The sequence below is a fragment of the Dendropsophus ebraccatus genome, chromosome 6 (genome assembly GCF_027789765.1).
Source record: "Dendropsophus ebraccatus isolate aDenEbr1 chromosome 6, aDenEbr1.pat, whole genome shotgun sequence".
Classification (NCBI taxonomy): domain Eukaryota; kingdom Metazoa; phylum Chordata; class Amphibia; order Anura; family Hylidae; genus Dendropsophus; species Dendropsophus ebraccatus.
This window is the reverse complement of record NC_091459.1, coordinates 109,133,856-109,158,310: the sequence shown is the minus strand read 5'-3', so window position 1 is coordinate 109,158,310 and position 24,455 is coordinate 109,133,856. Positions and strand designations below refer to the sequence as shown.

The following is a 24,455-nucleotide window of genomic DNA, read 5'->3' as shown; positions in this document are numbered from 1 at the left end:
GCAGTCATCTTTGATTTACTTTATTAGCTAATAGCCGCGGTCCTGGGCTACATGCGGCAACCGGGGCCGCGCGGCCCTGCTCTTAACACCTGTAGGCGGCCCTGGATGTACAGTTACGTCCAGGGTCGCCTAGGGGTTAAAGGGGTCATCCAGCAAAAATCTTTTTTTTTTCTTATCAACTGGTTTCATAAAGTTGTATAGATTAGTAATTTACTTTTATTTAAAAATCTCATGTCTTCTCATACTTATCAGCTGCTATATGTCCTGCAAAATGTTTCCAGTCTGACACAGTGCTCTCTGCTGCCACCTCTGTCCATGTCAGGAACTGTCCAGAGCAGGAGAGGTTTTCTATAGGAATTTGCTGCTGCTCTGGACAGTTCCAGACACAGACAGAGGTGGCAGCAGAGAGCACTGTGTCAGACTGGAAAGTATACATCACTTCCTGCAGGACAAACAGCAGCTTATAAGTACTGGAAGATTTTTAAATAGAAGTAAATTACAAATCTATATAACTTTTTGACACCAGATGATTTAAAAGAAAAAAGATTTTAGCTGCATAACCCCTTTAAAGACCTTTGTCATGTCCGTAGCTGCTAATGCTGCAAAATGAGGTTGCACTAGTGGTAAGGTGGAGGTTCGGTGAGGAGAAATTTTTAATCAGGGCTATGAGCCATGACCTTGCTGACAGCCTATAGGGTAATATACAACTGCAGTCTTGTCTTGTTTCCAGACATTTTGTTTTAACCTCATCCTTCCTGACAGCAGTCATGTGAGCATGTGAATGCTGAGCAGTATACCTTCCATCTCACCACGCTGCAGGAGAAGATTTACCTACTTTACCAAGGGAATTATTTCATCTGCTCCAATAAACCATCTTCTTCAGAAACCTCTCAGTTTAGATGTGTCAGCAGCCTTCTTCTCCATCCATGAGCTACAGAACTCATGTATCATGGCTGCTGTATGATCATTAGAACACACCATCCCCCCAAATCCACAACAACTGGTGCCTGAGAATCAAGGATTTTTCAAGGAGGCAGTCTTATTTTAACCTCAGACCCTTTGACCCTTTTTGCAGTAGTTTAATAAGAACAGTCAGCCAAGCGTTATAATTTAACCTGAAACCTGCAGGATTCCTTGATCTAATGCAGGAAAATATTCTGAGGGCCCATCCTCCAGCTATACAGAACATGTGTATGACCACTTTCCATTGAATAAGAAACTCTGCTGTTACCATTGCATACACATAAGATCTAATAGATTGTTTCGGAATTAACCCATAAGAAATAGACCCTAGTGGTAAGTAATTGACTGCAATATGACCCCCAAATGGGTTAGTCTTCTCCTGGACCTTTAGGACCTAATATTGGCTCAGGGCCCTATTAGACTGAGCCATAATTACACGGAGCAATAATCGGCCGAATCAAAACAATTCGTCCTATTATCGCTCCGTGTAATAGAGACAACGATCATCAACTGATTGTTGGTTTAGGTTTGGACTATGGATGGTCCGAACCGAGTTCGGTTCGGGTTTGTACGAACCCGAACCCTCGGTAATGATTCCCGCTGTCTGCCCGCTCCGTGCAGCGGGCGGATCCAGCGGGAGGACCGCCTGGAAAACTGGGATACAGCCATAGCCATAGGACCTAAAATTGTCGGGCGCCGACCGCACATCACTACGTGCAATAGCGACACGCGGCCGATGGCTGATGATTGCCCAAACACCTGTTACCTTACCTCTCCCAGTCTTCTCTCCTGTGCTTCTCAGCTGCCCGGTCCTGGCAGCTGCAGCAGCGTCTGAGCGGCCTCTCAGCTGAGCCTGTCAGCCAATCACATGCAGTCCCTTCCTGGGCGAATATTGGCATAGATCAACCTGTATAATATGGCCAACGATCAGCCGTACACGCTCATTCAATGCATTTGTATAGGAAAACGTTCTTCTCTTTGTGGGCCTATGATGTCTATATTTGCCCTTACTAAGGATGTAGGGACAACCCACCTACTCAATATAAAGACATCAATTGTTCTTTCTTCGTTCGTCCACCTATCATCTGGTATCGTACCTGCAGTAAAATGAACTAGTTTATTTCTTAACACTTGCTTCAAAGCCCCTTGTCATCCCATGCTTGCAGTTTCTTCTCTCTTATTGTTTTCCTCCGGAGCCGTATCTGAGCCTCTTGCAAAACAAACAGAATGTTTTGGGCTTCTACCCAGGGACAACATCCAGGGACAGCATTCATCCACTTAGGGACCGGATCTAGGCTCTCCAGCAGGGTGCCAGACAGCATCTCCCAAGGATCTTCTGACAGCCAGTTCAGAGCAGGACCATTTCACTGCTGAGCTGTTGGCAGACCACCATTTTTAGATCTTAAAGTGTCACTGTCGGTATAATGTTCAATATCTGAATCAACAGTAGATATTGCAAGTTTGCAATATACATTCATTATTTTTTTTTTGTTATCATGCTGTAAAACAAACTATACTTACCAGAAATCCTGGTCCAGTCTCCTGAAGCTTTTTAGTCTTGTGCTGGTTGAAAAAAAAGAGACTAAACACATCAATCACTTCCATCACATGACTGCCCTCTCTGTGGGCGCTCAGATAACCTGGGAAACATGGGACTTCCTGTTTTTAGAATCTATGTGGAAAAAGAAGTCAGCATACAGGAAGTGTCGTGCTCTCCATGATAACTAAAAAAAAAAAAATGAATGTAAATTGCAAACTTGCTTTATATCACATCTACTGTTAGTTTAGGTTTTGAAAGTTATAACAACAGTGACACTTAAAGTTTTGTCGTCTTGTGATCGTAAATTGTAAATGTACAAGGGAATGATACCCTATATGTATGTATACAGGGCAAAATTCGTCACTGTGCCAACTAAGCCCCATCATCCCTGATTAAGAACAATGATTCATTAATATGGTATATCTCTTTATTTGGCAGCGGGTGGCGGTATTATTTATGCACAATGCTTTGAGAATTATTATGGAAAGTATCATCATTCCCAAAAATAGGAAGATATACTCCACTCTACCCACTCAGGATCTTCTATTAGTGATGCCAGAGATGTGTATGTTCTCCTAGGTTCTACCTACATCTTGCCCTATGAACACTGTTAGGCTATGTTCACACAACGTATATTTTCGTAAAACCATGGCCGTTGTTTATACGGAAATATATGTGCCATTGCTGCCTATGGGATCCCGGCCGGAGCGTATGCACATAGCATATGCTCCGTCCGGGAGCCCTAGCGGCGCCGCAAACAACTGAGGTGTCAGTTTTCTGCAGCCGCTGTCTGCAGCCCTGTCAGTGCACACTATGCACTAGCGATCGTCTGGAGCCATAGTGTGCTGTGGGGAGTTCTGATGTGGGCGCGAACGGATGTGCCCACATCAGAACCCTGCGGCCCTAAAGATGTTTTCAGAGACCGGCCATTCTGTGACCTGGCCGTGTCACGGAATGGCTGGTCTCTTACTATGTATGAACATAGCCTGACTTTTAATGCACAATTCTGTCACTGCTAATGTTTTGTAAACCTATATGTCTTCTTTTTCTTGGGCTTTTTATTCACTTAATACCATTAAAACGGAAACTCACCAAGTACTGTTTTAGGCTGGGTTCACACTACGTATATTTCAGTCAGTATTGTGGTCCTCATATTGCAGCCAAAACCAGGAGTGGATTGAAAACACAGAAAGGATCTGTTCACACAATGTTGAAATTGAGTGGATGGACGCCATTTAATGGCAAATATTTGCTGTTATTTTAAAACAACGGCTGTTATATTGTAATAATGGCCGTTATTTACTGTTATATGGCAGCCATCCACTCAATTTCAACATTGTGTGAACAGATCCACTCCTGGTTTTGGTTGTAATATGAGGACCACAATACTGACTGAAATATACGTAGTGTGAACCCAGCCTTATCTTGTTGATATGCTGTATACTGATCTCACAATCAATATGGGCAATTGATATCTGTATGTGACCTATTGATGTACTAGAAGCCACTGACTTCAGATATCAATTAATTATAGTCACATAAAAATAGATCTGAAATTCAGCCCTAATATTAATGCGTCTATGCGTCCGGCAGGATTGGATGACAATCTAATCTGTATAGGAGCTTTAAAATAAGTAATTTAAGATCTTATGCTGCTAATAACAGATTCACACTTATGGGATTAAACTTCCTGTCACGTGACAGGATGGAAGTTTTCTTATGAGTAGAAGTCGCATAACAGGAAGTCACACAGAGAAGAGGCAACTGCAGAGCAAGCGGTAGTTTACAGAAGGAAAAAATAAAATAAAAGTTTTCATCATTTACCGAATAAAAACCTTTTGTTATTTTATTTCAGAATCTGATACAACCTGATATATATGATATATATGAGGAAACGCTCTCCCTATAAAGTAACAGCAATGGGCTGCGTTGTATTTGCTTCTTCCCAAAACTCTCACTTTCCACAGTGACACCTTCATTTTCTACAGCAACAAAAACTTGCATGCTTGCCTATTTGATTTCTTCTGGCTGCCAGAGCAGATCTGCATCCAGGTGCTGTAGAACGTATGATTTATTTGGTGTGTGTTGGTAGAGGGGTAGTCTTATACGGTATATATATATCCCAAACTTTATATTCTAACTGGAAAAGTAGGGGGTCGTGGCCTCGTGTTATAGAATTTTTTCAGGCATTGTCCTTGCTGCAAATTTGCAGTAAAACATGTATTTGTTATGTAAGGGTTTATAACCTTTTACCACTCTGGCTGTGACTTATCTCTCAGAGAACAAAGGGGTTGGGCAGTGATTTTCCATCACACGAACCCCTATCTCCATCGACATCATCTGTCGGTGGGATCTTGGGAGAGCACATACTGATGGATCAACCTGCCACAAGCGGCGGGTACAGCCAACAAAAGTATAAAATGGATGAGGTCCTTTATACTGGTGGTATCTATCTACTGGTGTCACCTGTTGCTGTAATTTTGCACAGATCTCTTCACAGCAACCTCTTCTTATCACAGCAGACACAACAGAATGCCTCAGCTTAGTTTTAGACCTAGTGGTGAGAAAGAAAAACTGCAAGATTTCAGGATTATTTAATAATATATTCAGTAAAATGCTAAATAATATTAATAATAAAAAAAAAAAAAATCACAAAAATTCTGAAGTTTTACATTTAACTCAAAAACCTGATTTATGCAATAGGTTATTTTCCGATGTCACATTGCCTTTAACCAAGCGACTGTCCTCAGTTTCTTTTTGTTCCCTCCAGGTCTGCCATCAGAACAGGATCTGGACGTTCCCCAACCTAACACTGAACCTTTTCATTAGGTGCCTGGCTCTTCTTGCTATTCCTCTCCAGTCCCTACAGAAGCCCAGGAAGTGTCTTTGTGCTGGACGATTCTGTCCCGGCCATGATGTCCCATCAATCACAGAGTGTTCTTCACCAGTGCTGCTGTGATTCTCTCGTCACAGATCACCCAACCTGGGCCTAGGAACACTGCTCCGATTGTAATGCGCTTGCTAACATGAGCGACCTTCCACTTACTCTGCGATTACAGAACACAGGAGAGGCTGGAATATACCCATCACTAAATCTCCCTAAGCCACTACAGGTTCTTATAAGGACACTGGTTTAGCAATAACATGACATTCATCAGTAATACATGGTTCATGAATTTATAGGTAATCCACATAAAATAAGTTAGAGAAGTAAATTATATCTGCACTTCCTTTGGAAAAGAATCTGTTTCCAATGTCCTTACAATGTAATTCATCAGACAAATGCTCGTTATAATAGAATAGAACATTTGTTAATATGATCAGAAAGAGAATATAGCCAATGTCCCTACAGCTATTTGTAGTACTGTGTTGCTGTGGCTTAAAGGGGTTGTCCAGTGAAAATATTTTTCTTTCAAATCAACTGATATCAGAAAGTTTTATAGATTTTTAATTTACTTTTATTAAAAAATCTCAAGTCGTCCCATACATATCAGCTGTTGTATGTCCTGCAGGAAATGTTTTACTTTCAGTCTGACACAGTGCTCTCTGCTGACATCTCTGGCCGAGACAGAAACTCTGTCTCGGTTTTCTATGAATACCTATAGAAAGCCTCTCCTGCTCTGGACAGTTTCTGTCTCGGCCAGAGATGTCAGCAGAGAACGCTGTGTCAGAATGAAAATAAAACAACATTTCCTGCAGGACATATAGTAATTAATAAGTATAGGAAGACTTGAGATTTTTTTATAGAAGTAAATTATAAATTTATATAACTTTCCGGACCAGTTGATTTGAAAGAAAAACATTTTCACTGAACAACCCCTTTAAGTAATCTGTGCCTTGGGTACTGAAAATGTACAATGGCTGCCTATAGTGGCTGTCACCCAGCTTCCATGATATAGAATTATATTATAGTTCAGCTCGTAGACAGATGATGGCTTCACTCTTGGGACACTAGCAATGGTATTTTGGGAATTTTTTCAATCGCCTCTCAAAGCTTTCTCTGCTCTAATAATGACTCCTGACGCTCCTTAGAGTTTGGACATGTATCCAGACAACAAGCATTCTCCTGGTATCTATCATACTGGGATTGATCTCATACTTCCAGATGGTGAAGCATAATTCACTCCTGAGAATGCCTTTCCACTGCTCCATAGTACAAAGCTTGTCATTGCACAGACTGTTGTGTGCGGCTGCTCAGCCATGTCAACCCAATCCAGGAGGCTCCTCGACAGCACTAACAATTATCTAGGGCGCTATTGGTTGGGCAAAATTGTGATAAAGTGACTTGTATAGAAAGTGGCATCTTAGACAGTGCCTAATGGAAAGTCATTGAACTGTTTAGAAAGGCTCGGCCCACTGCTGTCACTTGTCTATGGAGGTTGTATGTCTACTTGAAGAAGACATGACTGCTTTCCTGACATGTCCAATTAGTAAACACAAACTTTGCTGACAAATGGAAAATGGTAACACCCAGTTGTCAATTTATTTATATATTTCCAGGAGGAATGGTAATTTTACGAGGAATACAAACATTTACTAAAATAGACATGTCAAAATAGCCATACTAACCAGTGGTTATCAGTGGCGCTGGCTTAAAATGTAGTTAAACTTTCATTTAAAGTGAATCTAGCATCAGGTTGGACGGATCTAAGGGCCCTATTACACAGATCGCTAATCGGCTGAATCAGGCCGATTATCGATCTGTGTAATAGAGAGAACGATTGGCTGATTGTTTCTTTAGGCCGCTCAGCCAATCACTAGCCGAGACAGGTCAGTGCCAGGGAAAGCCTGAGGGCACCAGGGAACGTGGTAAGGTAAGTATTCACTTTATTTTACACTAAAGGCAAGGGCTGCGCGGACATCACTAATGATGTCTGTGCAGCCCTTGCTGTCCGATAGTTGGCTTGTGTAATTGCTCAGTAAATAAGTGCTCGTTTACAGTTTATGATCGGGCCGTGTAATAGGACCCTAAGTAGTGCAGAAGAAGAGAAGTAGGGAGTACAGCCATACCTTTATTTTGAAGGTTTATTACTTCTTATACTTTATTTTTCTTCATATGTAGATGAGGTGGATCAATGCACTGGAGGCGCTCTGGAATATTCACAATGGCGCAATGTAGAGCACCATTATGAATATTCATAAGGAGGCATGCTGCAGGAGCCGGCAAGCACTTCTATCTCTTTGTTTAGCGAAGTCCGTCTCAGAAGCCAGACCGCCACCAATCACAACTTCCGACTGTCATACCGCTATGACACGTCAGAAGGTGAATAAAAGTTTAGGTACATTAGATACCTATGTTATGATATCATTTATTTAGTGGTATGTGATCCATGATAACTCTTTGAGGGTACAGTTGAAACATAAATCCTAAGTAACATGCAAATGGAAAGTATAGATGTCAGCTGTGACATTGTCACCAGCAGGTAATAGAAATGGATTAGTCAAATCGCTCTGCTATCAAATGACCTAGAGGACAGAAGAATACTTAGTTACATGACCATGATATACATTGTACATTATTTTTGTGCAGCATCCGTAACAAACTCAAAAGGGACGACAGCCATCAGCTGACTGTTTCACTTCTAGAAGTCACTATTATACCTGTAGAGTTGTATGGTTAAAGAAACAGCTGCTAACATACAAAATTATATACCAAACAGTTAATAAATGATACTAAAACTAACTTTCTAGGTACTAAAGAGGACATACCATCACTTATTTTCTCAAACTACCATATGCATCTGCCTGTGTCCTGTCTGGAGAGCCGCCACAAGCACGAGCAGGAGGGTATTGTGAACCAGCCAGGAGTACGAGTTCAGTCGGACATTGTCCTATACAATCTATAGATGGGTTGTCCCAGAAATTAACAATATAACCTGTCTACAACTTAGGTTCAAAATGGCTGAAGTGCTGGAGGTCCTAAGCCCTAGACCAGCAACCATGAGAAAGGAGGTCATGTGACTGAATAATTTCATGCAAAGTCTAAAGGTCCTGGAACGCTCATTCACCTGATAACCGACCTGTGTAAAAGGGGCCAGGGATCTGCCGACATGTCGCACCTCTCGGATGATTTGATCTTTTGTTTCGGCCATACATCTGTCTAAACAAAAGATGTGTGGGCGATAACAATGTATTTACATGGGCACGCAAACGTCACAGTTATCATGCGGCCCCTACTAGTTGTGTTGTGTAAAATCACTGGAAGCCAGCTCCGCAAATCTTGGCGATCGGCTCTCGTTTCCGGCCAAATGCAGCATTGGGCCGTGTAAAAGGGCCCTTAGGGATTTATAGAGACAGCTTTGAAAGGAGAGGCAACACATATGCTTGAGCATTCCTACAATTGTGATGGAAGGGAATGCCAGGGATTAAGCGCCCAGCAAGTGCTGATTCTTGGGCAAGCCCTTTAAATATTGAGGACAAAGGAATTATAACAATGTTTGAGGCATTTTTTATTAAATGGTGTATATAATGTAACTGCATATACCTGCTCAAGATAAGGTGTATATGACTTTATGACCATATTTTCATGATGGTATGTAAAGGGATATTCCCACAAATTGAAGTGGTCCTCTATCCATAGGTTAGCGGATAACTAGGTAATTGGTGGTATGCCATAGATCACCAGAACAAAGGAGAAATAAACATTCAATGGAGTGCTGGTCTACTCCTTCCACTGCGAGGGATGTAGTAACCATCAGTGGTCGCAGTGGTAAGTAGTGATGAGCAAACACCCCGATATTCGGTTCAGATCCCAAACATGAAAGAAAACGATTGTAATTGATTTGTGTTTGCCAAACATTCACAAACAAATAACGAACATACGGTAGAAGCGTGCGTTTCGGTCTACACACATGCGTACAGATTATCAGGTACAAAGCGTAAATTACAAAGTTGCGTACGCATTTCAATTGCATTCATTTGCATACAGATTGCGGACATTTCGGTCTAGAGTTATGCACTTGCATGCAGATTATCAGACCCAAATCGTAAATTACGCAGTTGCGTACATTCACAAATTTGAATATGTTAAAAAAATGATTGTTATAACCATTCCGATCATCTAACAAATTGTTTGCGATCGGTGTACACGAACAATTAGCGTCATGTTCGTACAAACATTTACAAACGTGTTCGCTCGTCAGACCCCCAGTTATATATAAATAGGGGATAACTTTAATTTGTCAAAATCTCTTTCATTTTAAATTATTCAAACAAATTTCAGATCTAAAGTTTTAAAAAACATTAATAAACCGGTCAGATTGCAGGGCGAGAGCCCTCTCCAAACCACAGTTCTTTCCCTTCTGGGAAACAATTCAGCTGAAACCTTTTATGATTTATTTTTGACAATGCGAATATATAATGTCGTAGAAAAAGACAGACAGAAATCAATGCCATGCTATAAGCAACGTTCGTAGACAATAAACCAATCCAAAACACCACAAGTACCCTTTGTCCTCAAGCGTCCGTCTTTTAATAATAAAAAAAAACAGCAAACTTTTGTTGTGAGTTTATAAATGTGTGAACCGTTGTGTAACAAGTCACAATGAAGCAACACACTGAGACACAAGAGATTTATGTAAAAGATTGCCAATACATACATACTCAAGATGGTGGACGATTCTGATACCTTGGTAATAAACTATCTGTGTTACATGGGCTCATATAACAAGTCAGATTTCATGGAGGTGGATGGAATGTACACTGGGAGTTTTTTAAGCATCAAATGCTCAGCTGTAAGAATCTGCTTAGAGAATATGTCCCATTGTGCCCCTAATGTACAGAGAGTGCCAACTATATTATAGTACACACTCCTGACTTCTTCTCACCATCGCTCATATACCTCCCAGAGCTTTGCCTGTCTGGGTCATTCAGTTCATCAAATAGTCCGGTGTCGATGATCTCCTGCTGCCAGCTGATTGGTACTGCGCCAGTAGAAAACCTCTTGAAGAATTTGGCATCTTTCTCATCAAAGTCAATCCCTTTGACCTCAGAGAAATCAGCTATATCTGCAATGTCCTTGGCATAGACCACAGATGGGTCTGGTACAAACGGTGGGTCAACCATTCCGGCTTCCAGCCTTTGGAAGTTTATAGATTTAAAGAAGGAGTGTTTTCTTGGGTCATCATCATTGGATCTGCAAGAGATTATAAAACAAGTAAGGGTGAAGAGAAGTTAGAACAGCAGCTTGGAAAAAATACCCATACAATAGATAGAATCTGTCTATACCCCCCCCCCCCCATTTCCTATAGGTGAGGGTCTTTCTTGTGGTTTTGACCTAAATGCTTAAGATGAGACCCCAACTATTATTATAAAATAATAACTATTAGAAGTAGGTGAGACAATAACAGAATAGATAATGAAAGGTTTTAACAGATGGATGATATTATGCCATACAGGAAAATGAATCAACATTAAAAAAAAGAGAGTTGACCTTATTTATTGATATACGGTACAAGTTAGCGGTGAAATATTCAGTTTGTTAAATAAATGGAATCTTTATTGCCATTGATCATAGTTAATAATGTTTCCAATGCTGCAGGCAAAAATACATCCTTTATCTGTGAGGCCCCTTACCTGACAAGAACAATATGAATGCACTTCTACTGTAAAAACATGTGAAGGATATAAGGAACTTGGTCATATGACCTTCTATCAGATATAGTAGCTTTAATCTAAAGTGATGAAGAAATCTCTTAAGCCCCTATTACACGGGTCGACTAGAGGAGCAAACGAGCGCTGTTCCCTGCTCTCTGCCGCCGCAATTACACGCGGTGGTAATGAGCGGGCAAGTGCAGGGGAGGCAGCGGGGAGGTGCGGGAGGGCTGCCCGGATGATTGCTAGATCGTCCGGGAAGCCCATAGAGGACAGCAGTGGTCTGCTGTCGCTGCTCCTGTTCCACGGAACGGTGGCAGCAGATTGTTGCTATCGCAGTCGTTTGCCTTTCAACATGTTGAAAGACAAACAGCTGCAATGATTAGCCGACATCGTTCATGTCAGCTAATCACTGCCTTCTATTACACAGGAAGATTATCGGCCGAATACGTGTAATAGGGCCTTTAGATTCAATCCCTTTTCCAGGTTAGGACTAATCCCTGCTGAGCTAATTTGTAAATGGACCTAATCTGTAATACAATGGAAACCAATGGCACCTAAGACAATGGACATCATTTCCCAGCGCCCAATCCCTGCTGATCACTATTTCCTGGTCCAGCCACTGGATGAGATGGGTCACCTTAGACCTGTTCCTACACTTTACTGTGAGGCTGTGTAAGGACATACTCTATTACAACCCAATAGTCCAATAATTCATACATTTCCATCAGAAATAACAGAGGAAATGCACAATCGTGAGTTTTAACAAAATATGCCCCAAAATTGTTATTTATTAAGCGATACAGGATAGCTGATAGGTTATCTTTAGAGATTATTGCTTCCAAAGGGCGCTCACTATATGTTGTGGGATTTGTAATGATTACTCTGGAATACTTGAAGATCAACAGAGCAAATTCCACCTGAGGAAACGTGCCATGTTATCATTCCATGACACTATTAGGCCAAAGCTACAAACAAACTGAGATCATTTAAGATATGAGACACGACGACTGACTTTCTAGAGGTCATCAGTAATTGTCTATTACAGAGAAACTAACAGCAGATTAGAAGACTCCAACCTGTTATGTTCCCATAGGGCTGGGGATGCCGAGGATGAAAGTATTTTGCTTACTTTCATCCTCAGCATCATTTTAATGACAACCTTTGTTTTATTACTATGTTAATGAGGGGATTTGGTGCCCTGAGGGGCGGTACTACAGTCATAGTTCCATCCACCTGAATGACCCTCTTCATGAATATTAAAGTGGTGGCATCACGCCAACCATCACTGCAGAGCACTGGGTGAATATTCATGTAGAGGGTCGGATGGGGTGCAATAAGGGATGTACTCCTGCCCTCAGTGCACCAAACTGCCTAATAAACATATTACTAAAATAGAGGATTTCATTAAAATGGCACTATGGGAACATAAGAAGGTTAGATTATTAATTAGATGCAAATAAATTTAAAATTATTAATCTTTTCTAGCATTCTAGCTATCATTTCACAAAAACTTGGTGCCATGTCTTAGTTTGGCCATATGATTATGAGATTTCCTGTAACCACACACTGCTTACTGTATACTGTATTTTAGTAGAAATTTGTTAATCTATTAATCTATTATGAAAACTATTGACATCAAATGGGGGAGAAAGCAATATATATATATATATATATATACACACACACACACACACTGTATGTATATATATATATAAACACACACACACGTTATATATATATACACACACACACACACACACACACACATACATTTATTTATTATTTTTATAATTTTTTTTTCAATATACAGTAGATGAAAAGTGGCCACAATTGCAAGCTACAAATGTGATCAAATCAGTTATCGCCATATCCCCCTTCCTACCCCCATATGACAGGTCATACAAAGTGTATTATGTCAATGACCCCAGAAGAATGCACTTATAAAGGTATTAGCCATAAGAAATCTGTAGTCCTTTTGAAAGAATGACGGAAGTAAAATTTGTTATTTAAAATTCTATTTCATAAATTGTTCTCCTTTATTTTCTCACCAATAAATTTAGTAAAACAAAAAAGATCTAAAAAAAAAAATATATGTGTATATTGCATTTGAGTTCACCGTGAAAGAAGCTGCTAAGTGTGTGATACCTACAGCACCCTCTACTGGGGGATAATATATATTTACAGACAGGAGAAAAAGGGTTGTAGTTTATGGTTTGCCAATGACGGATGATAACTGTTCTTTCTTTCAGAAGGAAGAAGATAAATGTCTAGCAGACCTATTCCTAATTCACAAGTTCAGTGTTTTTTCTCTGGTCCGTATATATATATATATATATATATATATATATATATATATATATTTTTTTTTTTTTTTTTTTTGCAGATCCTTTGAATCTGTACAGTTTAAATTAAGTTGTTCAGGTTAAAAAAAAAATGTAACCAGTTTGCCTATTGCAGATCTGCATTTTTTGCGGACAATACGGACGTCAAAAGGTTACAATCCGTACAAAATAGTGGATCCAATTGACTTCTATTGGTGAAATAACAACAACGATCCACACTAGGACATGTTTGTTTTTTTTGGGGGGGACTCTAATCTATTGATGGTATGAATAGCTCTATAGAAATCAATAGGTAATAACTGAAGTACGTAATTGCAGATTCACACTTGCAGACACATTTACGGAACATGTGAATAAGGTCTAAGGTAGCCATCCACACCACGAGTATGCTCTTCTATCAGGCAAGAGCAAGCTGTCAAAATGGGAAGTGGACATAGAGTCCGATGTGCTGTTTGACTATAATGGGCAGAAAGGAGTCTCACAAATCCCAGCAATCACTGAGCTCAGGGAGATCAGTGAAAAAATTCCAATGAAGTACTCAATCAAGAGTCTCCATTGATGATGAGCCTCGGTTGTGAGTCTTAAAACACGGAAATAGCCAGATATCCTAGCCTGTTGCCAAGGGGTGCCTTCATGATGGGGAGAGCACCACACCACCCTGATAGGTAGCCCCTTAAGTCCCACTCGGTTGTGAAATAGGAAAACACCAGGATGGCCCCTTTTGTGCCAAAGTCTAACTCTGTTGCGAGTATTGCGACATGACAAGGGTTTACCAAGGCAGGCATCCATCCACAGACAGCTGTTTTGTGCTATTTGCCCCTCGTCAGTGTGGAGCAGGATTTTGGCTAACGGAGGCAATGAAAAATAGACCAACAAATCACAGCAATCACTGAGTTCAGGGAGATCAGCGAAAAATTTCAATGAAGTACTCAGAAAGGAGTCTAACTGGGACTCAGTTTGGTACATTTTCAGTGTAAAACTCATGGTAGACCACAGACAGAAGAGAAACATGGTGTAAATGCATACATATCTAGAACCACTTATCTGGGACAGGATAGATAAAAAATTCTACCTGTCCAATTCACGTTTCATAGCCTTGATAATTTAAAAGTAATTTTGCATTTTGAGATCTATTTCTGTCATAGAAAACGTAGGTTATAATTAGAACATTTCCTTAAAGTACTCATCCAAGCTTTCATAAACAGAAACAGTGCCACACTTGTTTAGGTGCGGGTTTTAAAACTCCATTTAAAGTTCCATTAAAGGGAACAGAGTTGAACTGTAATACCTTAAACAAAAGGGGTGGTACTGTTTTTGCAAGACAGTAGCTGTGCTTTTTTTTTTTAATAATCCTAGATAACTTCTTTTGGGCTATCAATAGCTGATATGGGATGCCAACAGCTGGCACCCCTTCATTCGTTTCTTTGGTACAGCTCCGGAATCTTAGCCAGTGCTGGGGAACTTGCAGCCGCACTTTCCATTGTGTGAGCTGTCAGTGTTGTGCGGCTGCTATTCAATAATTAGCGGTCACACAAAACTGATATGTCCGTTTTTTCCTGCAGCCGCAAGGGATCCTGCCCATAGTGTATACTATGTGTATACACTCCGGCCGAGATTCCCTCTGACTGCAGTGCAACCTAACTTTTCTATTAATCACGGCCATTGTTGCGAATCCTTAAATTTACGTTGTGTGAACGTAGCCTAAATGTAGAGTTTTGTGCCCTGAATTACAATTCATAAATCTCACCTGCTGCCCAGTCGCTCCTCAGGCTTCTTGGCGAGCAATGCTCTGCATATATCCTTTGCCTCAGCTGTAAAGTTTGGATTATTGAATACAACCTCTTCCTCCAATGTCTTGCGCTTCAACTCATCCTTATTTTTTTCCTTTGGATCTCTAAATGGCGTATGGGCTGCGACCATTTCATATATAGTGCAGCCCATTGCAAACCAGTCAACCGGGTATGAGTAATTCTCATCCTTGAGGATCTCGGGTGCCATGTAACCATTGGTGCCGGCCTACAATACACATAGAGAAAGCACAGGTGAGAAGGAATCTACAGCACGGGTAATATTCCATCAAGAAAATGGTTCATTTTATAACTCTACGCTTCTGTTCAGGCTTCAATTCTTGAACTACATTAGTAGTTGTCAAAAATTAATGTATGTTATACAAAGTGATGAGTTAAAGGGGTTGACAAGATTCAAAAACCTACTAGGGAACCCCCAGCTAATAGAGATGTGCTTCATAGTTCTGGTCCCTAGGATCAGCTACAAAAACTCTCTCTTACTCTGGCCTGTATTACCCAAGTACTTGGGTTGTCCCAAGATTAATAGTTTAAAGTGTCCCTCCCATTTTCAAATATTTTTGACATCACAGAGACATTTTAAAAGTGTGGTTCAGGTCAAAATCTCTTATATAGGCCAGAAAAAACGTGCGACTAGATATCATAGGCGCCTGAACATCTAAGACGCCCAACACCCAAATTTGCAGACTGAAGTCTAAACATTTGACTAAAGAGACTCTGCCCCTTCCTATAAGAGTGCCTATATATCACTCCATACATGTAGCAAATCATCAATTTTTTCTCGTCCAACAATTGTGCTTGACGTTGTGTTTGAGGAGTGACAACTTCTTACTTTGTGTATAAAGAAGGAAGTGACAACTCTAGTAAAGTACAAGTTGTACAACGAACAAACATCATTGGGGGACATTTATCAAACTAATTGCGACGGTTTTTAGTCTAATATATCTAGTTTGCGCTCAAAATAAATCTAATATGAATTTATGAAGCTTTTTTAGACAAGACTATCCAAATTAGATTTTTTTGTTGTTAATTAGATCGAAAGTGCGCCAGAATTTTTTTTTAGCTAAATTTATTAACTGCGCAATTTTTTAAAAAGTCGCATATACTGGCGCATCGCTACGTCTGCTCCGAACCAGGTGAATTTATTAGACTAATTAAAAGACCATTATTTTTAAGACACATTTACTATGCTATTAGACAATTTACATAAATTTGACTAAACACATTAGATTGGAAATAATGTCAAAACATCTTTGACAAAATTGTGTTTGTTTTTAGATTTGTTAGTAAATATCCCCCATTGTGTTAAAACCATACCTGTAAAATAGAACACAGAGAGCCAAGAAGAAATGAGAAAATAACAGCTTGTGCATAATCTTACTTTAACTTGTGTGAAAGTAAGGCCCCGTTCACATGTAGCAAAACTAGCGGAATTCCGCGGCGGAATTGTCCGCCGTGGAATGCCGTTAGCCTCCCTCTCATAATGGGAGTCTATGGGAGGCGCGCGCTGCTCTTCTCACAGCGTCTCTCCGTGCTGAAGAATGAACATGTTCATTCTTCAGCGCGGGGAGAGGCGCACCTCCCATAGACTCCCATTATGAGAGGGAGGCTAACGGAATTCCGCTAGTTTTGCTATGTGTGAACGTAGCCTAAGTAATCTACACTTTCTATACTTCAGCTAACTTATCTAACAACCTCATACGTTAATTTATAAGAGTAGAAAGAATTTACTGGGGCATTCCAGGCGCTAGATTCAGTGGACTAAACTAGTTCATCCACTACTGACAACAGACAGACCTTAGTATCTAAGGAGTTCACGTGTGCACTAGAAGTTCTGTTGGGGCCCCATTGCAGAATCCTTCCATAGGACCAAACAAAAATCACAATGTTTAGTAATTTTTTGTGTCTGCTCAAATCCAGTCAGATGACAGAAATAATGCTGGAAACCAGATGGACCCCATTGACTACTTTGCCGAAGTCAATCCATATCTTATTCTAGGGTTTAAATATCCTGGTGCCATCCTTTTTTAAAAACAGTGTCAATGAGGCGGGGCCTAGAGCATCCATGCCTTAGGCCTGCAGCGCCTCTATCTATTTGCTAAGAGAGAGAAGCAGTGCAGGCATAGGGCACAGGTGCTCTAGGTCCCACCCCATCGACACCACGCTGACACTCTAAAAAGAGTGTTTTTTAAAAAAGGAGGGCACCAGGAAATATTTTGACCAGGGACAAGTCTGGCGTGGACATTTGTAGTAGATATAAATGTATGAACAGGTGTGCACTGATGACCAGTTCTCTATAGACTTCAATAGAGCACATTATTACATTGAAAATATGGCTGTATTTTGCCTTTCTTTTACTGTGTAGCCTAAGTCTTTTTGCATTTTCCCTTTTTTTGTTACTGTTCTTTTTTATTTGCAGCATATTCTGTAATTATTAGGCTAGGGTCACATGCAGTTCAAAAAAAAAAACTAAATACAACAGTCTTTTTGAGTTAAAATAAAACAAAATGTGTGAACAGATTTAAAAAAAAAAAAAAAAACAGCCACATTTTGCAAAATACGGTGGTAAATAATGAGTATGTTCATTAACTTGGATGGTTATAATCAATTACGGCTGTTATTCTATAGTGTTGTGCAGCACCGCCGGCCAATTTTCTATTGACTTCTATGGAGCGCGTTATAACACTGAAAATATGACCGTATTTTAACCTCAGTAATACAGCCGTATCTTAATCTCACCATTACAGACGTTTTTGTTTTTGCTGTGTGCGAGTAAAGGATAGAAGAACTTACAGTAATCACTGCCATGCAGCCACAACCAGCGATGAAAACATTCTGATCTATCAGGAATCTGCTGATTTCTAAATCTGACTAATCTTCTATTACATGTATATAAAATACATATGTTAACATGGAAGAAACGGCAGTCCCTGCTTTGACTGCAAATAAAACCCATTGTATTGATCACATTGATTCATGTGACACCGATAAGTAATTGTGCTGACAACTGCAAATTAATCAAGTCTATGCTGGTTGCTACCGAAGGACAGAAGCTCATGAATCACCGGGCTGGTATAGCAGCTGTGGGGTTCTGTATGCACAGCAAATTGGATTTGATTTTTCTATGAATTCTATAGTGTGTGGGCCTGAGCAGGTGCTATGTGACAGCGCTGTGAACCTACACTAATGTACTACAGAGCTACAAAGGCAATAATAATAACATGCTACATATATTAGGGAACTAGTAGTTATGCATCACCCTATTACATAGATTTAGTATAGTTTAGCATAAGCAACCTACATGTTAGAGGCCAGATCAGCCGCATGTTATAAATCCATTCGTACAATTATCATTTATATACAGTATATAAATAAGGCCTTCAGGAAGATGTTGGAATGGTGTCCCGGGATATGATGTGAATGTCTGATAGATGGGAGTTCCACTTTTGTGGCCTCCTTGTTAGGAGATCTGGGGTCTCCTGGGGCATCCACAGGGTATAGGCCCTATTACACGGGCCGATGGTGAGGAGCAAGCAAACGACAACCTGTCGGATCAGCTCTCACTTGCTCCTCGTTCTCTGCTAGCTGTCGTTGTATTACATGCAGGGGGGCCGCAAGGTGCTGCGGGAGGGGCCCAGAGGGTCCACCAGGGAGCCCATAGGAGATAGCGGTGGTCTGCTGCCACCGCTCTTATTACATACAGCAAGAGCGAGAGGGCAAGAGCGGGGGGCCGCTAGGAGCTGCGGGAGGGGGAGCCCATAGGAGATAGCAGTGGTCCTATTGCACAGAGCAATGGCCAGCAGACCGTCATTACCGTTTAAAAATATTTCAACACATTGAAAAACAAGGATCAGCTGACATTGTACATGTCAGCTAATCGTTGCCTTTTAACGGTACTTATTACACCAAGTGATTATCGGCCGCAACGACTGATAATCGTCCAAATGTAGCCGATCATCGCTTGGTGTAATAGGGCCTTAAAGATGTGGCTCTCTCAGTTGAGGTGTATAGGAGGTAAATTAAATGGCTACCTGGACACCTGTTATCCCAAACTGGGGATATGCTGTAAAAAAAAAAATAGGAGAACCCCAATTCAGACATGGCCCCCAAATATCCATCTCCATTGTTTTGAACCTGCTTTGAAATAAGGCAATGTAATTACAATGCATAGCATTAACCACTAGACAATTGGGCCACATGGCATTTATCCTGGGGTGGAAGTGATGGCAGAGGGCCAACTAGCTAGATGACCTGTAACAAAGTATGGAGGGGAGGGGATGGAGGCATTCTCGACTCCTTTATTAGAGCCATGGTATGCTAGGCCACCGTGGAATCTTACAGTACATAGTCTGTATGCAGAGCACATTAGGGTGAGGATAGCAACCTTTCATTGCATCTGTTTTAATACAAAGGAAATGCTGCACGGCATCCATGGGCAGGGTGCGGCAGCTGCAGTAAGGCAGTCTAGCACAGCTCGGAAGCAACTATACAGTCAAATAAATGCCTTATAAGAGACTTATTGATACTTGGCATAGCAACACTTGGCAGCTGCCGTGCACAAAGAGAATTGTATTTTCTGCCAAGAATAGTAGTGTCAGAGCAATTAGCAGACATTTCAGAGAGACGGAGAGAAAGGCTATTACTGGAAGAAAGAGCATCGGGGAGTCACAGCTCTGCAAGCTATCCGGTTGAAATGAGGTTGAAGTTATTTTATACTGTAATATCTTAAGAAGTAGAAACTATGTGATAGGAGATATTATTCTACAGAAACCAACATGTTATAATATCTGCAGGTAGAAACACACTGGTTCTGTATATTAATGGAACTCTCATATAATGTCCATGCTATAGTGCAATTCTAGGTACATGCTGCGGTGTGTGTCAGTCTTATCCACAGAATAAAATAAAGTTACTACTACACGATGGTCTGAACAGTAGTGCAACAGTTAAAGACATAGGTGTCCCCTCCCCTTTACTTTTGCTTGATTTCATTGGTGCACGGTGTCAACTAGGAGGGGCTTGATGGCAGTTGCGCCTCATCTTCCTGCTGGGGAGAGAGCCCAACTGCCGTGAAGCTCCACCTACATGACACTGTCCACCAATGAAATGAGAGAGAGAAAGAGAAAGAGAGAAAGATGGATACATCCTATAGACCCTACATGGGACAATTATAGTGCGGAAAATTGTTATATTGTTTAAACTTAAACGATAATCGTGTGTAATTGCAGGCAACGATTGAAAAATCATTCGTATGTCGTTGATCGAGATCTGGCTCTAAAATCATTGTTCGCTGTGATTCCACATTGTTTGCTGTGATTCTGCATTCGTTCACTAAACATTCAGTATAATTGCAAATTGTTCCTTCTTTTGCTGGGATCAGCAACGACTATCAACTAATGGCTATCGTTCTGTGTAATATGGTGAACAATTTCAGGTAAACGACAAACAACTTTGTTTAATGACTAACGATAATCGTTAAAAATCACTTCAACTATGTTGTCCAGGCAGCCTTATGCTGGGTTTACACGGAACGATTATCGTGCGAATTTGCACGATAACGATCGAATTTGAACGATAATCGTACGTGTAAACGCAGCGAACGATCGAACGACGAGCGAGAAATCATTCATTTTGATCTTTTAACAGGATCTTAAATCATTGTTCGCAAAAAATTCGCCGATCGTTCCGTGTAAACAGTCGTTCACTGATTTTTCCTATGTGCGAGATAGGCTTAAGCGATCGCAAAACGATCGGAAAACGAATTTTCTGTACGATATATGGTTCCATCTAAACGCTGATCGTTATAAAAGAAAAATCGTTACTTAGAAATCGTTAATCGTACGATTGGGCGAATTATCGCTCCGTGTAAACCCAGCATTAGGTTTCATTTACACAGAAAGATTATCTGACAGATTATCTGCCAAAGATTAGAAGCCAAAGCCAGAAACAGACTATAAACAGAGATCAGGTATAAAGGAAAGCCTGAGAATTCTCCTCTTTTCAAATCCATTCCTGGATTTGGCTTCAAATCTTTGGCAGATAATCTGTCAGATAATCTTTCTGTGTAAATGGACCATCATGCTGGGTTTACACTGAGCGATTATCGGGCGAATTTTCGCGCTAACGATCGAATTCGAACAATAATCGTACGTGTAAACGTGGCGAACGATCGAAAAATCGTTCATTTTGATCTTTTAACAGGTTCTTAAATCGTTGTTCGTAAAAAATTCGCAGACCGTTCCGTGTAAACAGTCGTTCACTGATTTTCCCTATGTGTGAGATAGGCTTAAGCGATCGCAAAACGATCGCAAAACGAATTTTCTGTATGATATATCGTACAGTCTAAACGCTGATCGTTATAAAAAAAAATTGTTACTTCAAAATCGTTAATCGTACGATCGGGCGAATTATCGCTCCGTGTAAACCCAGCATTAGGGCTTTATCCAACTTTTTTGGCCATCAGTAATCAAATGCAGAGCATTCAGGTTTGAGGCTCGCTCATCTCTATATATTCTTACTTTGATTTACAGTGTTTCATCCATGTCCTAGGGTATACATCTCAATGTTTTAACTCTATCGAATTACACAAAAATGTAAACACAAACTGTCTGTAACTTCTTGGTTAATGAAGTCCTGTGATTACAGCAGCCTCTGCACTCAAGAAATCTTTTCAGTGTGAGTGTCTTTTTAAACGTACAGATAAATAGTTTAGGCGCTCATTTAGTGGACGACAAGCGATTATTTTTAGACGAAAGAAATGACTACGAAAAATTCCTTAATATGATTATAATTGCGTTCGTGTATATATATATATATATATATATATATAAACACACACACACACACACAGATCCCTCTGATAAACAATTGCAAACAAGTTTATTGTTAACCTGAAATCGTTCACCATATTACACAGAACGATCGTTGTTAGTCATTACTGAGATCGTTATTACGATCGTTTACTCCAGGGGTGGGGAACCTCCGGCCCGCGGGCCGCATCCGGCCCCTGAGACCTCCCGATGCGGCCCGCGGCTCCCCTGTGACACGCGCTGCTCTGGAGGAAGGAAGGAGCCGGCGCACACAGCATCCTCTGTGACAGCTGCCGTGCTGTCTGTGTCGGCTCCTTCCTCCTCCAAAGCGGCGCGTGTCTTCAGTCTCCTGCGGGCCGCGCGCGATGACGTCATTTCATCGCGCGCCGCCTGCAGGAGAAGACCGGCACAGAGGACCTGGGAGAGAAGAGGACCTGGACAGCGTGGGAACGGAGGAAAGGTGAGAGGGATGTTTATTTTTTTTTATTTGGGGGTTAAATAGGCTACCAGGGACATGACTGATGGGGGTGATAACTAGGCTACCAGGGACATGACTGATGGGGGGGGATAACTAGGCTACCAGGGACATGACTGATGGGGGGGGGATAACTAGGCTACCAGGGACATGACTGATGGGGGTTAACTAGTCCACCAGGGACATGAGTGATGGGGGGGGGGATAACTAGGCTACTAGGGACAAGACTGTTGGGGGTTAACTGGTCCACCAGGGACATGACTGTTGGGTGTTTACTGGTCCACCAGGCATATGACTGTTGGGGGTTAACTGGTCCACCAGGGACATGACTGTTGGGGGGGGGGGATAACTAGGCCACCAGGGACAAGACTGTTGGGGGTTAACTGGTCCACCAGGGACATGACTGTTGGGGGTTAACTGGTCCACCAGGGACATGACTGTTGGGTGTTTACTGGTCCACCAGGCATATGACTGTTGGGGGTTAACTGGTCCACCAGGGACATGACTGTTGGGGGTTAACTAGGCTACCAGGGACATGACTGTTGGGGGTTAACTAGGCTACCAGGGACATGACTGTTGGGGGTTAACTAGGCCACCAGGGACATGACTGTTGGGGGTTAACTAGGCCACCAGGGACATGACTAATGGGGGTTAACTAGGCCACCAGGGACAGGCCTGATGGGGGGTTAACTAGGCTACCAGGGACATGCCTGATGGGGGGTTAACTAGGCTACCAGGGACATGACTGAGGGATTAACTAGGCTACCAGGGACATGACTGATGTGGGTTAACTAGGCTATCAGGGATATGCCTGATGGGGGTTAAATAGGCCACCAGGGACATGCCTGATGAGGGTTAACTAGGCTACCAGGGACATGACTGATGTGGGTTAACTAGGCTACCAGGGACATGCCTGATGGGGGTTAACTGGTCCACCAGGGACAGGCCTGATGGGGGTTAGCTAGGCCACCAGGGACATGACTGTTGGGGGTTAACTAGGCTACCAGGGACATGCCTGATGGGGGGTAACTAGGCTACCAGGGACAAGACTGATGGGGGTTAACTAGGCTACCAGGGACATGCCTGATGGGGGTTAACTAGGCTACCAGGGACATGCCTGATGGGGGTTAACTAGTCCACCAGGGACATGACTGATGGGGGTTAACTAGTCCACCAGGGACATGCCTGATGGGGTTTAACTAGGCTACCAGGGACATGACTGATGGGGGTTAACTAGTCCACCAGGGACATGACTGATGGGGGTTAACTAGGCTACCAGGGGCATGACTGATGGGGGTTAACTAGGCTACCAGGGACATGCCTGATGGGGGTTAACTAGGCTACCAGGGACATGCCTGATGGGGGTTAACTAGGCTACCAGGGACATGGCTGGGGGGGTTAACTAGGCTACCAGGGACATGGCTGGGGGTTAACTACAATAGCAGGGGCACTAGGCGAACAATACCTTGCCTTGCCCTGGGTGCTGCAAACCCCCGCTACTAACTGCCGCGCACGGTATGCGGCCCTCGAATGATTTTATTAATGCCCGACCGGCCCTCGACATGGAAAAGGTTCCCCACCCCTGGTTTACTCCTTCTGACCTCAGCAAAACAATGGACAATGTGCAATTACACTGAACGATTAGTAAAAAAATGTGGAACTTGAGTGAACGAACGAATTACAGCAAATGATTAGCGAACGATTAACAATGATTTTAGGTTCAGATCTTAATTAACGATCAACGACAAATGAAGATTTTTCGATTGTTGCCTGAAATTACACTGAACAACTATCGTTTAAATACGAACGATATAACAATTTTTCGCACGATAATCGTCCCGTGTAATTGGGCCCTGAGGGTATGTGTTTTTATATAACATCAGGCAGTGTAACAGGGCCCTAAGCTAGAAGGCTTGGTGAAATAGT

At 41.6% G+C, this 24,455-nt stretch overlaps 1 protein-coding gene across 1 annotated transcript in view; it reads right to left on the bottom strand.

Moving 5' to 3' along the window:
- Positions 1–10,067: 10,067 nt before the first annotated feature.
- The window catches only part of GRK7 (G protein-coupled receptor kinase 7), a 38,330-nt gene continuing 23,942 nt past the window's right edge, over positions 10,068–24,455 (bottom strand). The window contains exons 3-4 of the mRNA XM_069973938.1: positions 15,188–15,456; positions 10,068–10,637 (exon numbers count right to left, since the gene is read on the bottom strand). Coding sequence (XP_069830039.1) covers positions 10,295–10,637; positions 15,188–15,456 — 612 coding nt within the window. The 3' untranslated portion in view covers positions 10,068–10,294. The remainder of the gene's footprint in view (positions 10,638–15,187; positions 15,457–24,455) is intronic.